This window comes from Glycine soja, chromosome 6 (assembly GCF_004193775.1).
Source record: "Glycine soja cultivar W05 chromosome 6, ASM419377v2, whole genome shotgun sequence".
NCBI lineage: Eukaryota > Viridiplantae > Streptophyta > Magnoliopsida > Fabales > Fabaceae > Glycine > Glycine soja.
Window position 1 is genome coordinate 6,031,938 of NC_041007.1, and position 15,026 is coordinate 6,046,963.

The following is a 15,026-nucleotide window of genomic DNA, read 5'->3' on the forward strand; positions in this document are numbered from 1 at the left end:
AAAGGAATATCAAACTAAGGCGTTTATAATAATTTATTTAAAATTATTTTATAACATTAATATTTGTGTAAGTATTTGAAAAAAGTTAATAAAAAAAATTTATTATATTTATAAGTTTTTTTAATTTATTTTAATAATCTCTCTAAGATAACTAATTAATATAGTTTAATTAGATCATTTCGATTATAGAATAAATTTGAAGATAAGTGTTTATATGATAAACTTTTATTCAATGAATGTTAATTAAGATGTTTTCTCAAAAGGTACCATAAAATACCATGTAATAATTTTTTCTGTAAGAAGACTGAAGTTTGTTTTTTGTTTGAAAATATTGAAGTTATTGGAAATTAAGAATACATTAGAAATCAAACATAGTGTAATATAATGGATAAAAAACCATGTCCCTTAGACATTTTTAATTAGACTTACTACTCGGGTTTACCAAAAAAGAACTGAAACTAGTTTTAAAATTTGATTTGCAAGATATTAACTTGACGAAATGAAACGCTTGTGTGCGCAATTAAGTGGATCGCAAAGAAGGGAAGAGAATGGAGTTTAAACGTCATTCCATTTTTCCCATTCCGAGGCATCAACTTGGATTGGGACCTTTTACCATTCCCACTAAACAAACTACCCTTCTAATTCACACTTGGCTCCAAACTACTTTCAAAAAGTTGAATAAGAAGACTTTGGTGGGAGAAGATTAAGATTCCCCTGTAATATAATCTTTTCTTTTAATAATGTCAGATTTACATTGCAACCACCCTCACGTTGACTCGAATCCCAAACCCACTCCCCCGGAAATGTTCTCCTGCATCGAGTGCCGGTGCTCCCCTTCATATGTCACAATCAACATCGTCGGATCGTCCGGAGCACGCTCCACGTGTTTCCTCGCCGGACACCCTCTAACGCTACTGCACTTGTAATACCCCCTGAGGAAACAAATCAACGTCAGTTAACACATCTTTGAGCAAAGTCAACACCAAATCAACGTCCACTAATCACTCACCTCGGGTACGGCGATCCCTTGATCGGCTTCTGCCCGTACTTCCTCCACGAGTACTCGTCCGGCGGAATATCGGCGATCTTCGAACTGATCACCGGAACTCTTACCGTTTTCTTCACTCGATTCTTCCTGAAAAGCAAAATAAAAATATTTAATTTAATTAAAAATAAAACAACTACGATGCGCCGTTGTTGATAACATGCGCGGCGCGCAACAGTCAAATGGTAACAATAAAGGTGGTTCGTAACAGCGAAAATGGATAACAACATTATTAAGTGGGGGAAGTTCCATTTTGTTGTCTTTATTGTGAGACATGGTTTCTAAAAAATCGTGGATTGACAAACGCGGCACAGGACAAAAAGGTCAGAAAGATAAAAAAAAAGAAAAACAAGTTGCTGTCACCATCACGCGTGCTTTGTGACTATCCATTGAATGCCCTTAACAAGTAACAACTGCACCACTACCGAAATCGTTGACTCTCGATCGTACACTCGGACCGAGTCAAATTGTTTCTAGGGTTTCGATTAGGGGAAATTATTATTCTTATTATTATAGGGTGAGACGCGGGTGTACGGTGTACCTTCTCTTAGTGCAGTGGCACTTGCTGGAGCCGGAGAGTTTCCCGGAGATCTCGTCGGAGTGTTCGCGGTGGTCGTGACACCTCTTCTTGATCGGAGCGGAGGAGAGAGGAGGTTTTCCGGCTGAGACTGGCGGAGGAGTGAGGAAGAGGGAGGATCCTAGTTTGCCGTAAGAGACACTGGCGTCGCCGGTGATGGCGGAGGACATGAAGGAGGAGTTGGAGGAGACGCTGAAGGTTTCTTTAGAGAATTGGAGGTCCATGGATTTGGCGTTGGAGGCGAAAATGCTAGGTTTTGTGAAATCGAGGGTTAGAGACTGGGAGTGCGAAGGGACGAAGGTGGAGGGAGGTTGGTGGAGGGTGACCGGGTTAGCCGGTGGCGGGGAAGGGAGAGGTGCGCGACGGAAACGGGCGTGGCCGGTGCGGCGGCTGAGTAAGGAGATGAGTTTTTTGAAGTTGGAAACGGTGGCGTCGGTGTGGTGAGCGTGGAGGTGAGAGGGTTGATAGGATAGGAGACGGAGGAGGTGTTCCATGGCCTTGAGGCCTTCGGAGGCAGCTTCTTGAATTGCCTTCTGTTCCTCCATTTTGGGGAACCCCATAAGCTCCACTGTCATTTTTTTTCACTGCTTTCGTAGACAAACAATAAATAATTTGGGTATGAGTCAGAATGCTATGGGAAGAAAAAGAGAAAAAAGATGTTACGAAGGAAAAAAGACTTGGGGAGATGGAGGGGAAGAGGAATATATATTGGGGAGAAAGGTCACTGGATGACCGGGTAAGAGAGAGAATATGGGTGTGTTGCATACTTGCATTTCAGCCAAATTGCCTTTTTACTTTTTAAGTACAACTGTAGGAGTTTCTTTTTATCTTGAGTTTTTATTAGAAAATTCTACAAATTTTAATAAGTTTTACTTTTTATTTAATTTAAAAGTAAGACTAATTAAATTTTATATTTTTAATAATTTTAGTCAATAATAAAAAGAATTAGTTTTAAAGAGAATCTTATTGGTATTCCTCATCATTTATTTTATACAAAATATTTCTCGTTGCTTTAGCTTAAAATCAAACATTCAAATATATTAACAAAGATGTTATTATCAAGATCACTAGTCGAGTAATTCAATTTTCTCTTTTGTTTAACGTTGGAATGATCTCTAATTTTCTTTTTTAAAGTAAAAGGACATGTAAAAATAATTTCAACCATTAAGTGAATTAAGTACAATATGTTTATATGTATATCGAGATGAGTAAAAATCTACTTCTCTCCTTTATCTTATTGAATATATAATAGGTAAAATTATATTTTTGATCTTCTATTTTGTATTTAATTTTAGATTTTATTCTTCGATAAAATTATTTATAAATTTTATCCTCATATTTAATTAAATCACACAATATTAATTCCTTAACTCACAATTAGAATTAGAAGACAATGTCATAACTTGATAATTGCTCCTTATCGATTTCTCCACTATCCCTTAATGAGAATTGTATTATGTTATGTCTGAGTATAAGACATATACACCAAGCATATGACCTGTATGTATAGAAGATAAAATTGAAAAAGAAAATAATAATTTATATGTTAGTTTATTTTTGTATGATACATAAAAATAGTCTATGAAAATCAACTTATCGTCAAACTAAATTATGAGTTATAAGCAAATTAAAGTAGCTTATAATCGACTACTGAAGTATCTCACAAACAAGACTGGATCTAAATTTTTAACCTACTTAAAATTCGTCCTTTTGCTATTTTTTTATCAGTAAAGAGAAACTTATATATTGGTGTAGGAATCTAATAAATTGTAAACATAATTGATTTATAATTTAAAATAAATTTTTAAAAATAGATATTTTTATTATTAATAATAAATATTTTTATTATATTAAATAAGAATAAATTACAGATATAATACTCTTAAAATTGAGAAAAATCATGAAAATAAGTATATTAGAGAGAGAGAACATCTTAATGAATTTGGGGATTTGTAATCGGTAACTAACGGGCGGAATTTGTTGTGTGTGGTCAACGTTGAAGTGGGTCATCGATCCTAAATCATAAATTATAAGAGTGGAATACAAATTTTAAAGGACCAAAATCTAGAAAAGTCATTTAAAAAAAATCTACAAAAGCAATTACCATACTTCAAATGGACTATGGACCCGTTCTTCCCTTCCAATGCAAGAGTTACCACTTAGCAAGGTTGACAAGTCTTGCAGAAGAATAGACTCGTGGAGGTGGAAAATTGAGAGGCATCTCAAATTTCATTTTCCCATTTCTTTATTTAAATAGTAGTTTCTGTTCTAATTGGGATCGAGGTTATTTTTTAAATATATTTTTGGTAAAATTTTATAAAATTCATTTGATAATTACATTGTTTAGTTAGCAAAAACATTATAGCATATTCAATTTATTTATTTCAATTTTCTAAAAGAACATTTGCTATTCAGGTTAAATAGTTAATGCACAACCTAATTCGAAAACACTTAGAAGGTGATCGTTAGTTTTATATATATATAAAGAAATAATCTTTAAGTCACAATTCAGTAGACAATTTTTTTTAGTAAGTCCCTTTTTACTAATTATCATTTTCTTTTCTAAAAAAATTCTTAAAAGTGCGTTTGGATAGAGAATTCTAACTGATTAAAATAATTTATCTTGAAAATTTGAATTTCTATCGTCTAGAATTCATTATTTAGATATTTTTTTTTTGAAGAATTTAAAATTTTAGAATTTTAAAACAGAATTTTAAATAACTAAAAATCTAAAATTTTAATTTATTTTTAAAAGATGAGAAATTGAAAGTCTTTTTCTATAGTCTTCTTTTTCAAGAAACAAGTCTAAACTCGTGAAACATCAATCGGATATAAATGTAGACGAACACGTATAACTAGCATACCAATCATATCTTTTCTTTTTTTTTTTATTGATTTTTTTTTCACCCTCTTAATTTTAATAAATTCTCCCATCCAACCACTAAGTGAAATAAGATAAAATGTCAAATTTAATAAATTTTAAGTTCAAACTTTGACTTGTCTTTTCTGAGGTGAAATGCATATGGTTCTGGAACGGGTTGATCTTCTCATACTGAAATTGAAGATTGAATGCGGTACCAGGGTTGTCATTTCATGCATTAAGGGGATTGAATATTTGAATGTGTTTTCCACGGGATTGAAAAGGATCGATGTAGGAAATTTGGACTTGGTAAATGAATATTAAATTACAACACGTCGACCATATTGAATTAAGTTATTAGCAGTTTAACAGCGCGCAATTTGAATGCCAAACTTACATTTTCCGTTTCTCTAATTTGTTTCTACTTGTTTAGTTATTGTTGTTCAAAATTTTTAAAAATTAAGTTTCACAAAATATCCATATATCACGTAAACCTTTTGAAATTCCCATTCTTTTTAGAGATGGAATAAAAAATCATGAGTTGCCAATCGGATGAAAATGGATAAGGTGAGGATGAAATATCAAAAAGGTATCCAATCTTATATCTGAGTTTGAAAAAAAAAACACTCATACTTACTCTTATAGTCATAAAGTATCAACTTTAATATTGATTCTGTATTGTTAGACATTTATATACTTCGAAAAAAAGATATGTATTTCTATTTTTTTAGGATTAAACAAAAAGATTAACAAATAAAAGTGCTAATGGTATATTCAGTCTGTAAATTGTTAAAGCTTTCATGAAAGTCAGGCTAAGCAATAAAATACCTTTTTTTTTTTAATCAGCAAATATGGACGAAATCAGAAATTCAGCTTGAGGAACATCAACAACAAAAAATTTATGTATTATTTTTATCGAATTTTTATTCAGAGTTTTGTTTTCGACGAGGGATAAAGTATCTGGCGAGATGAATGTAACTTATATTTTATTTTGTTATCCCTTGTCTTATAATAACAATTATTTGTGGGTCCCGTATAATATAATTATGATTTAATTTTTTTTTACACATTTAATATGAACAAAAGGCGCACACACACACACACACATATATATATATATATATATATATATATATATATATATATATATATATAATTTTTAATAAACAAAATACATATAAAGTATAAAATAATATGTAAAAAATAAGTTAAACTAATAAAATAATTTTGAGTAATTATATATAGATATCTTAACATCACAAAGATGCTATAAAAATCCAATATTTCTCTTTAGAGCATTAGGGTCGGTCTAATCGTGAAAGTTAAAAAAGATACATAAAAACTTAAGTTTGATCATTAAATGTAAATGATTTTCAATCTATTTATGTTTCCGAACGTTTAGGTTTGATCAATTATATGAATTCTAAATGTTTAAGTTTGATCTTTAATATATGATTTATTTATTTTTCGTTTTCTTGACTCTTTCCCTCGTCTTCTTTATGAGTTTCGTCTAGAAGAAAAATTAATTTACGGTTCAATGATTAGGAATACCAAAATCACTTAAATTTGACTTTTCCATGGAATCAAACAGCAATAACACCTTTTATATATATATATATATATATATATATATATATATATATGTTAAATGAATATTTTAAAATAAACTATATAAATTATTCTCACTCAATCAGTATAAATGTATAATCTATATGTGATAGATGTTCAATAGCACTTGTACACAACCACTGTAATATTAATTTAACACATCAGAAAAAAAAAATGAAAGAGGTGCAAATCTCGTCACACGCTTTATTCTCTCGTCCACGTGCTTTTATATGGTTGAAAAATATAAAAAGTACCATATATACAAAATTGTTAGACGACAGGATAAGAATGTTTCCAATTTACAATTAGGCACAGTACCAAAAAAAGAATTAAAAATTAGGCTGAAAGACTGATCTTTTGTTCTCATCTTGAAAATCAGAATAAGAATAGTCTCAAATTATAAAACATGGATATCTACGCCGTTCAATTTCAAAACGGCTCTAAAGAGTTCTACAAATCGTAAATAAATACTGAATAATTGATATATTTGTTTATAAAACAATGTCATCATATAAAAAAAACAATTAGGTAAATATTTTCTTAATAAATGCTTATGCCAAAACGAATAAAGAATAGCCAGCAAAAGAAAAAACGTGTGTGTATATATATATATATATATGACTTTAAATTATAGTGCGTGTACATAATTCAAGCATACTAAATTTTTTATTTACACAATCTAAATATCTAGTACATCTTTCAAGTTCGAACTTAATACCAGCTATTATTTATTAATTATAATTATAATTAACAACACTTTATTATTTAAAAGCTCCAAGTTTTGACAAAAACCTCTCTTATAATTTTTGTCGAAATCTTGGTTTGAGCCTGGCCGTAAGAACCATACTATAGTAGAAGTGACATATTATCTTGCAAAAAAGAAGTGACATATATTATCTTTGCCCGATCATGTTTGACTTTAAACCTGTGAACCATGTAGAAATCTTGCAAATCTCTCCATTAAGCCCTTATGATCTGTATGCCATAAAGTACATTGTATTTTATTGGTGCCACTTATTTCAAATCTATATTTATTAATCGACACGATTTATCTCTCCGCTCAAGTCCACTTTCATTAATTGTTATGGAATACGCCACGCGTTATTTGGAGATTTGTCAAACAAACAAAAAAAACTGTTTTACTGGAGTATTTCTTTTGAACCCTAATAAAGTAATCTAACTTATTGATTTCCGTTCTTTTTAATTCCACTACACAAAATAAAAATAATAAAAAAAAGGAAAATGAAGCAGGGTTTGATAGGTTATTTAGTTATTTCACGACGCTAAACAACATTCTAGAAGGATATGTATGAGGATTTGATTCCTAGTTACGTATAATCTTGCTAATAAAACAATTATCACATTCTCTCTGGTGTTCGATAGGACCCCTTATATTTTAATGCCATTTCTTAGTTATCCTATGACGTTTTCAATATTATTAAAAGCCTCATCAGAATCTCAATCACAAAGTCTAACTTGTAGTTGTTATTTATTCATTTTACTAATCAACAGGGCATCCCATTGTGTAATGTCCACCGTCAACATAAAAGTATATCTTATTGCATTTGAGATTATTCTCAGAGCTTGACCTAAATTATTCTTAATTAAATAACGAGGAACACGGTCTGTTGTGCACTAAGGAGATAGTTATCGGACTTTCTGCAATTTGCAAGTTGCAACTCCATAATAAAGATTCCCACATCCATTATTTTAAAATCAATTTGGTGAACTCTTGCGTGAATACAGCTTTTAAGATAAATAAATGGAAGATGGTTAATAATAGTAGTTAATTTATTTGTTTATGGTTACTAATGACTTGAATCGCCTTTCAAGGGGCTATGTAAGTCAGATGTCAATTTGGTTTGGGCTACAAAATTAATAAATTATTTTTTTTGAGACATGTTTAGGCTTTTTAACAATTTTAGTTATATATTAGGGCCTAATTGATTGTGATAGGCCATTTCTCAGAAGATGCCTTGAGTGTTCCTTTGTTTTAAGCTTCGGGTTAGAATTCGATCTCCTCGCCTTGCATATGTTTGGCTGGTGGGAATCAATCATTTTGGCTATGTCGTTTTTTCTTTATTGTTTATGCAAAAAATTGAGTAAAGACAACTTTGTAGTCATAAAATAGAATTTGTTTTCGCGGTCTAAATGATATATTTTTTTTTTATAAAATAAAAAAGCATACCAGAAAAGTTCTAACACAATTATTGAACTTGAGAAATTCTAACAGTGGGCGCGGCGCATATAGTAAAGAACTATTATGTTCATATAACGACTTTATTCAATATACATTTGTATCATATCACTCATATAGTCATATCACAGTTTCTTATGATTTCTACAAATCTATATTAGGGCTTTGAGATTTATCTTTTATGAGTTGCACGTTTATAACACTATTCAAATATCATGGACACCAATTGTTGCTAGAAAATGAATTGAAGGATCTTGGCATTTGATGGTATACATGAGGGGGAAAGGATTATAGTACAACCAACATTAATGGAAAATTATAAAGTCTCACATCGAATAAATAAAGTCAAGTTAACGTATAGAAGAATTTATAGTATAAAAAAAGCATTGAAGAATGAAACTCATTTTGTCTGAATCTTTTATATGATACTTACTATACTTGTTACATATATAGCAAAAGTTTATACTCTCACAGTTTTGTTCTTTGGCAATTCCTTCATCCGTTTTTCACATAAATCACCTTAAGACTTTTTCAATGGCATAGATCGGACAAACATGAAAGGAAACTCATAAAGCTTTACTTGCCATGTTTTGAAAAGTGTCAACAACCCTTTAAGGAGGTTCCTCACTACCACAAAGAGTTCTTTCTTTTTGTGCCACTCATACATGGTGTAAATGAAGTAAAAACCCATATGGATCCAAAGGAAATAGATGCAACCCAAACAATAAAAAAAGAGACCTATGTTCTACAAGTCAAAATTGCACCAATCCAGTTGGATTTGAAGGGGGTGTTGGGAAAGTATAAAGTCCAACATCAAACAACTAAAAATAAGTGTATACAAGTATAGAAAGGTTAAATCCAATTGGTTCAAATATTATTTACAATTAGGCCTTGAACAACAAAGACATACACCCATTATATTATATGTTGTCCGTTCTTTTGTTTTTGACAGAGAACAGGCCTTTGCTTGCTGCACCCCGATTTTTATATTCTCACATCTTTGTCTTCTTATGCTTTGTTTAGTTTAGAGAAGATAAATATGATAGATGAAAATAGAAGAAATATAATTTTCAAAAAAGAGAGATAAACATTGTAATGTAACTCTCTTCAAACTCTCTCGTACCAAACTCACAATGTGCATTTCTATTTTTGTCATTTTGTTTATGCCGATGAACCAAACACAACGTTAGTCTCTGAAAATTAATTTTTGAAAATTAACTGAAATGTTTTTTATATATAAAATTTAATGGTCATTAGTCCACAGCTAGACCCCACACGACTGTGTAAATCTAATAGGTTGTATTGGTACTCAACTATCAATTTGTATTAAGAGGTTAAAATCCAAGTGGTTAATATTGCTGAATTTCTCTCTTATTCAGATTTTATTATTATTAATTCAATCAAGTATAAAATCCAACTTATGGACAATTGTATTATTCTTAATCCAAGATGAAACCTCTTTCAAAAAAATAAAATAAAAATATATCCAAGATGAAACTGGCGCATCTTTCCTGCATCACCTACACCGTCAACTCCCGCTTTATCTGCCTGAACCATGGAAGCAATTTTTTAGTACCTCAAATTTATGTCGTAAAAAAATATCACAAATTATGCATTGAAACCAGAAAAAAAAAATCAATTAAAAAGGATTAAAAAAACATTTCACAACTAAAAAAAATTAATTCAAAAGATTAAAAAAAGACATATTTCAAATTTAAGGGACAAACAAATATATTTTTTAATATATTTAGTAGCGTTGGAGAACGGGACAGGAGGTAAATTTGGAAAGAGAAAAATGTTGAAAAGTTAAATAGATATTTACAGTAGGATGAATTGACAGAATTTAGATGTGAAGATTTAAATGATTGGGAGGAAGGAGCATTTCTGTTCATCCTAAGAAGACATTAATTTGACTGACATGATTGAATTGTTGCAGTGCACGCACTTATGTCTATCGAACTGTTCCAGGAGAAGGGTTTTGAGGCCGCGTTTGGCGGCGTTGTAGGCCAGCTCCGATGATAATGACGTCGGACTCTGAAACTGAAAAGCACAGTGTGGTGGCGCTTCTATTGTTACCTTAAAATTCATAATAGGGAGTGGATTCCTTTGCCCAGGGTATCATTTTTTCACGTTATAATGCTTTTGTTTTATTAAGACTAAATAAAATTAGGTGGAAAGAAGGCAGGATAGGAAGGGAAAAAAGGTAATATATGATACATTCAATAAATTATTATAAACTTAATGATAGTAAATTAAATACATTAATAATTTAATGAACGATACGTTAAATTAATTACTAGATAGATGAGAGTTTATATAAGTTTATAGTATTTTATGAAAGATACTTTAAATTTTCTTAAGCATTACATATATTTTATTTAAAATTTATTACTTTATTCTATTAGGAATATTATTGAAAAATGACAAGAGAATATAGCATTATTTCAAATATTTCCGTGTTATATTATGCATTTTGATTAAATGTTATATTGATAACATGCTATACTATTGAGAACAAGCATGCATTACTTTTAGTATGCATATTCTAAACTTTTCATTGATTAAATGTTATATTGATCGAGAGCGTGCTACATTGTGTATTTTGCGAGATTTATCAACATAATTAAAGCATCTAACAAAAAAAAATAATATAGATTGTTATAAAAAAAAGTAAAATATTACCACATAATACTAAATCAATACAAGAATATTAAAATTCATTTTGGTTTCATTCGATTCCAACATTAGGAATAATTTTTTTAAAACTAAATTAAAATAAAATGCATATTTTTTTTTTTAGTGTTTTGATATCTGTTTAGTTTTTTTTTTCCTTATGATTTAAAATGGTTTGATTTGAATACCCTTAATTTCCAGTGACAATTTGTTAGGTTATCATAAGTCAAATCAAAAGTTTGTTTAAACTTTAAATCATAATAACCTTAGGTCTCGTTCGAATAAAGCAGCACAATTTTCTCAAATAATCTTTTATTGAGTATTTAACAATTTTTTAATATATTATTTTTAATAATGAATTAAAATTTATTAAAAATATAAAACTGAAGATAAAAATGAGAAAATAAGAAATAAAATTCATATAAATTTATAAATTCTAATAAATATTATTTAGTACAACAAATATGTTTCTAAATTTTTTCTTTAACCAAACTCAGATTGAGCCAATGTACTGAAAAAATAGATAGGAACAATACACAAAGGAACCCGTCAAAAAAACAATATAGAAGGAAAAGACCACAAATCATTAATGACAGCTGCGATAGATGCGTTATACACGAAGATGAATTTAAACACATGCGTACTGATTTAACCTTTTGTACTCTTTTTAATTTTTTTGGAACTCTTGGGTTTGGTAAGAGATAAATTACTGAGTGAAATATATTTTTATTCTTTAATTAAAATATTTTGAAATTTGATTTTATTTTTTATAAAAACTAATATATTCTTAATGTTCATATTTACCAAAACTAACAGTTTTAATATTGTATGAAGAACTAAGACTAATTATTTTTGTTAAAATATATTAAATTTATATATAGAATAAATTTGAATTTCAAGATATTTAAAAACATATATCTTATGATAAATTATTATATTTTAGTTTAACCAGCTATTTGATGTATTAATAAAATGTGATTGTTCTATCTTATTACTTATTTTATTACGTAAAATTAGTATTAAAATTAATAAGAACGAAGGAAGGAGTGAGATTATCAAACAATTGGATAAAATAGATCTGACATATCTAACGTATATATAGGAATTAGGAAGGAAGGAGGAATTAAATTACACCACCATATATGTTACATATACAAAAATTAAATCATCAATATTCAATAACTTTTTTTTTTTGCTGAATTAATTATTGTGGGATTATTTTAGCTTAATTAATTGTAGTCTTATTCAACTTAAGAAAAATTGTCTGATAAGAAATATTAGTGATCTCTAAAAAAAAAATACTATCAAACAAATATCTGTTGCTTTTTTTAAGGAGTTGATATAAACTCCCTTTTTTCAACATCATTCGATCGTAAGATTTTGAAATACAATTTTAAGCAATGAGAATAAATAGATAAATGAGGATGGAGCATCCAAAATCTATTAATAATACTTATACATTACTGTAGGATTGTCTAGGCTTAATTAGCTATCTTAAGAAAAACAAGGTTGATAGTGAGTACCATGTAATAAAGCACTCAACTATAGCTAGAGCCTCACAACTAGTTGCACTCAGAAGGCCAATTTATCACATTTGAACGTTGAATTGGTGCCCTGGTCATCAATGTCTCTTAGGACCACCGAAATTTCGGAGCTCAACATGCTTCATCAACGGTCCAAATGAAGGACATTAAGCTGTATTGGATTGGGCTTGGACTGAAACGGATTTTATAAGGCTTCATGCAGATAATGACCAACTTTGAATGAAGCTGGTAGGTAATCTCAGTATTACAAGGTCTTGGACTCAGTGAACAGAGCAGAAACAAAGTGCCAAGTGCAATCATACATGATAACTTGGGTTTCATTCTTATAGGTTCAATTGGCAGCTGAATTTGGAGCTTAAGGTGGCTGGGTGCATGGCTCAATTGGGAGCACATGTGGGTCATATCATAGGTCTAGGATGAAAATAGTCATGGGTAGTAGGTTAGTTGGATTTGGACCACCTGTACATAACATAAGGTCCAGCCTAATTGAAAATCAATATTTGTACCATGACTCATGAAAAAAACACAAGGATTAAAATCTTAATTTCAAAACTGGAAAGTCATTTTCAAATTCAATTTAGAATAATATTTAAATCCACACTTTAATGTTAAACAATTAGATTATTCTAGAATTAAAGTTTTGGTAATAATTAGACCCTCAATTGAAATTTAGCAAAGTTTAAAAAAGAATAATAAAAATTTAGGTTTTTTAAAGATAAAATTTTTTAAGTCACATTCTTTTGTCATGTTTCTTATCCAAAGAAGAAAGAAACCGTAACAACAGGATAATGAACGATATGCATCTCAGAATGCGGGGAACGGCCCCGAGTAAAGTCGCAAGAAGGAAACTATAAACTACAGAAGAATGTAAGACCATTGACACATTATGTTGAAAGAAAAGCACGATAACACTAAGACAGAAGATCTAACTAAAACACCAGCTATTTTACCCATATACATCAGATAAGTAAAAATATTAACTGAGAAAGAAGGGTCCTCTTTCGAAGACCCTAGTAAAAAAATTGGCGTATGCCGCTCTGAGTGACAAATACACGGTATTCTTTAGTAAAAGGCGAAAGAATAGTTCGCTTTGCATTTATCACACGGCTCCGTGCCTTAAGAAAGCCAAAGCTCCATCATTTTATAGCATAAACACTTTACTTCTCTTGGTGTATTGCTCAATGTGGGCTTTTCTTCTTCGTTACTTCTTCGTCTCATTGTTCATTTCTAGTTTCTCATTGTTCTGTTTTCTTTTCTCCAAACCAAACTCGTATAAAATATGATTTTCTTTTTGTTCAGCCAGCCTTTTTGCTGTTCATTCATTCCATGGTTTGGATTTCTTCACTTCGATTTGGTTCTCAATTCAATTTCAAAGCCGCATGCATTTTTTATTTCCTTAAATTCTTTTGGAATTCTTGGGTATTTTTTCTTGTCTTTCCGATTTTCTTCGTTCCTTCATGATCTTTGTGGATGGAAAATTATTTTTTTTTTCAAAAAAAACTGAGTACGTGCCATTTTATATGAATTTAATAAAGTCAAGCAAGCTATTTAACTTGTATTCTAACTTCTATGTGACAGGCAGGTTCTTGATTGATTGTGAAAGGCTAATGACTCTGTGTATCGGTAACCTGGATTCACGTGTTACCGAGAAAGATGTTGAAGATGAATTCCATGTTTTCGGAGTTATAAGAAAGTAGGTGAAGGTGAAGCATTACTTGATGATGTTGCATTCATTCTTTTAAAAACAATATTTACAAATTTTAAGAAAGAACGAGAATCTTGAACATATTTTACAATTTGTTCGCTTATAATCTTCACATAGAATATGCATGTCTTTAGAGTCCAACTCTTTTGTTTCATGTCTATGATTGGAGTAAGTCGATTATTGTTGATGAATTGGGAGTATTCTCTGAAGTTATGGAGTCATCAAATATGAAAAGGCTATGTCTGACCTGAACGTGTTTTCTCTCCTAATATTGTAGTGTCCCATCCCATGAGAATTTATATTTTCTTTGTCTCCTTCATTATATTAACTTTGTGGATGGCTCTGCTCTATTATATAGAGAGAAAACTATACATGTTTAACCGAGTTCAGAATGGAAAATTCAGTTGAATGACTTAAGTTAGCATTGTTGCATTCTAGTGAATTAGGTCATCAAGCAGTATCATTTCTCCAATAGACTTGTCAACTATTCAGTTTTCCTCACCAGTTCAATTTTTTTTTTGGAAATTTTAAATCTATAATTGTAGATTATTCCTGTTACTCTGTATCCTTTATACTCAGATTATATCATTGATGTTATTTATATAGTGTGTTGCAACGAAACCTCCTGGTTATGCTTTTATTGACTTTGGTGACCGCAGAGATCCACAAGATGCTATTCATGTAATGCTATGTTTAGAATCATTCTTGGAATATAATAAAATGCTGTTACTCTTGTATCACTCTCTGTAAGTAATTAGTATGTTGTTTCACACCATATATATTGCTGTCAATTCATGGTTGCCAGTTTTTAAACCTT

General features: G+C 30.2%; 1 protein-coding gene and 1 non-coding gene across 2 annotated transcripts; both read right to left on the reverse strand.

The window, feature by feature from the left end:
- Window positions 1-437: 437 nt before the first annotated feature.
- LOC114415071 (probable WRKY transcription factor 17) lies at window positions 438-2,303 on the reverse strand. The gene is made up of 3 exons (XM_028379594.1): window positions 1,587-2,303; window positions 1,010-1,135; window positions 438-932 (listed from the first exon to the last, which is right to left on the reverse strand). Exons 1-3 carry the CDS (start codon window positions 2,195-2,197, stop codon window positions 767-769), a joined length of 903 nt encoding a protein of 300 aa, XP_028235395.1. The 5' UTR covers window positions 2,198-2,303; the 3' UTR covers window positions 438-766.
- An 11,192-nt stretch (window positions 2,304-13,495) lies between these two features.
- On the reverse strand, window positions 13,496-13,613 carry LOC114417515. Its single transcript, XR_003667779.1, has one exon. It is a non-coding gene; the product is annotated as a U5 spliceosomal RNA (small nuclear RNA).
- Window positions 13,614-15,026: the final 1,413 nt, after the last annotated feature.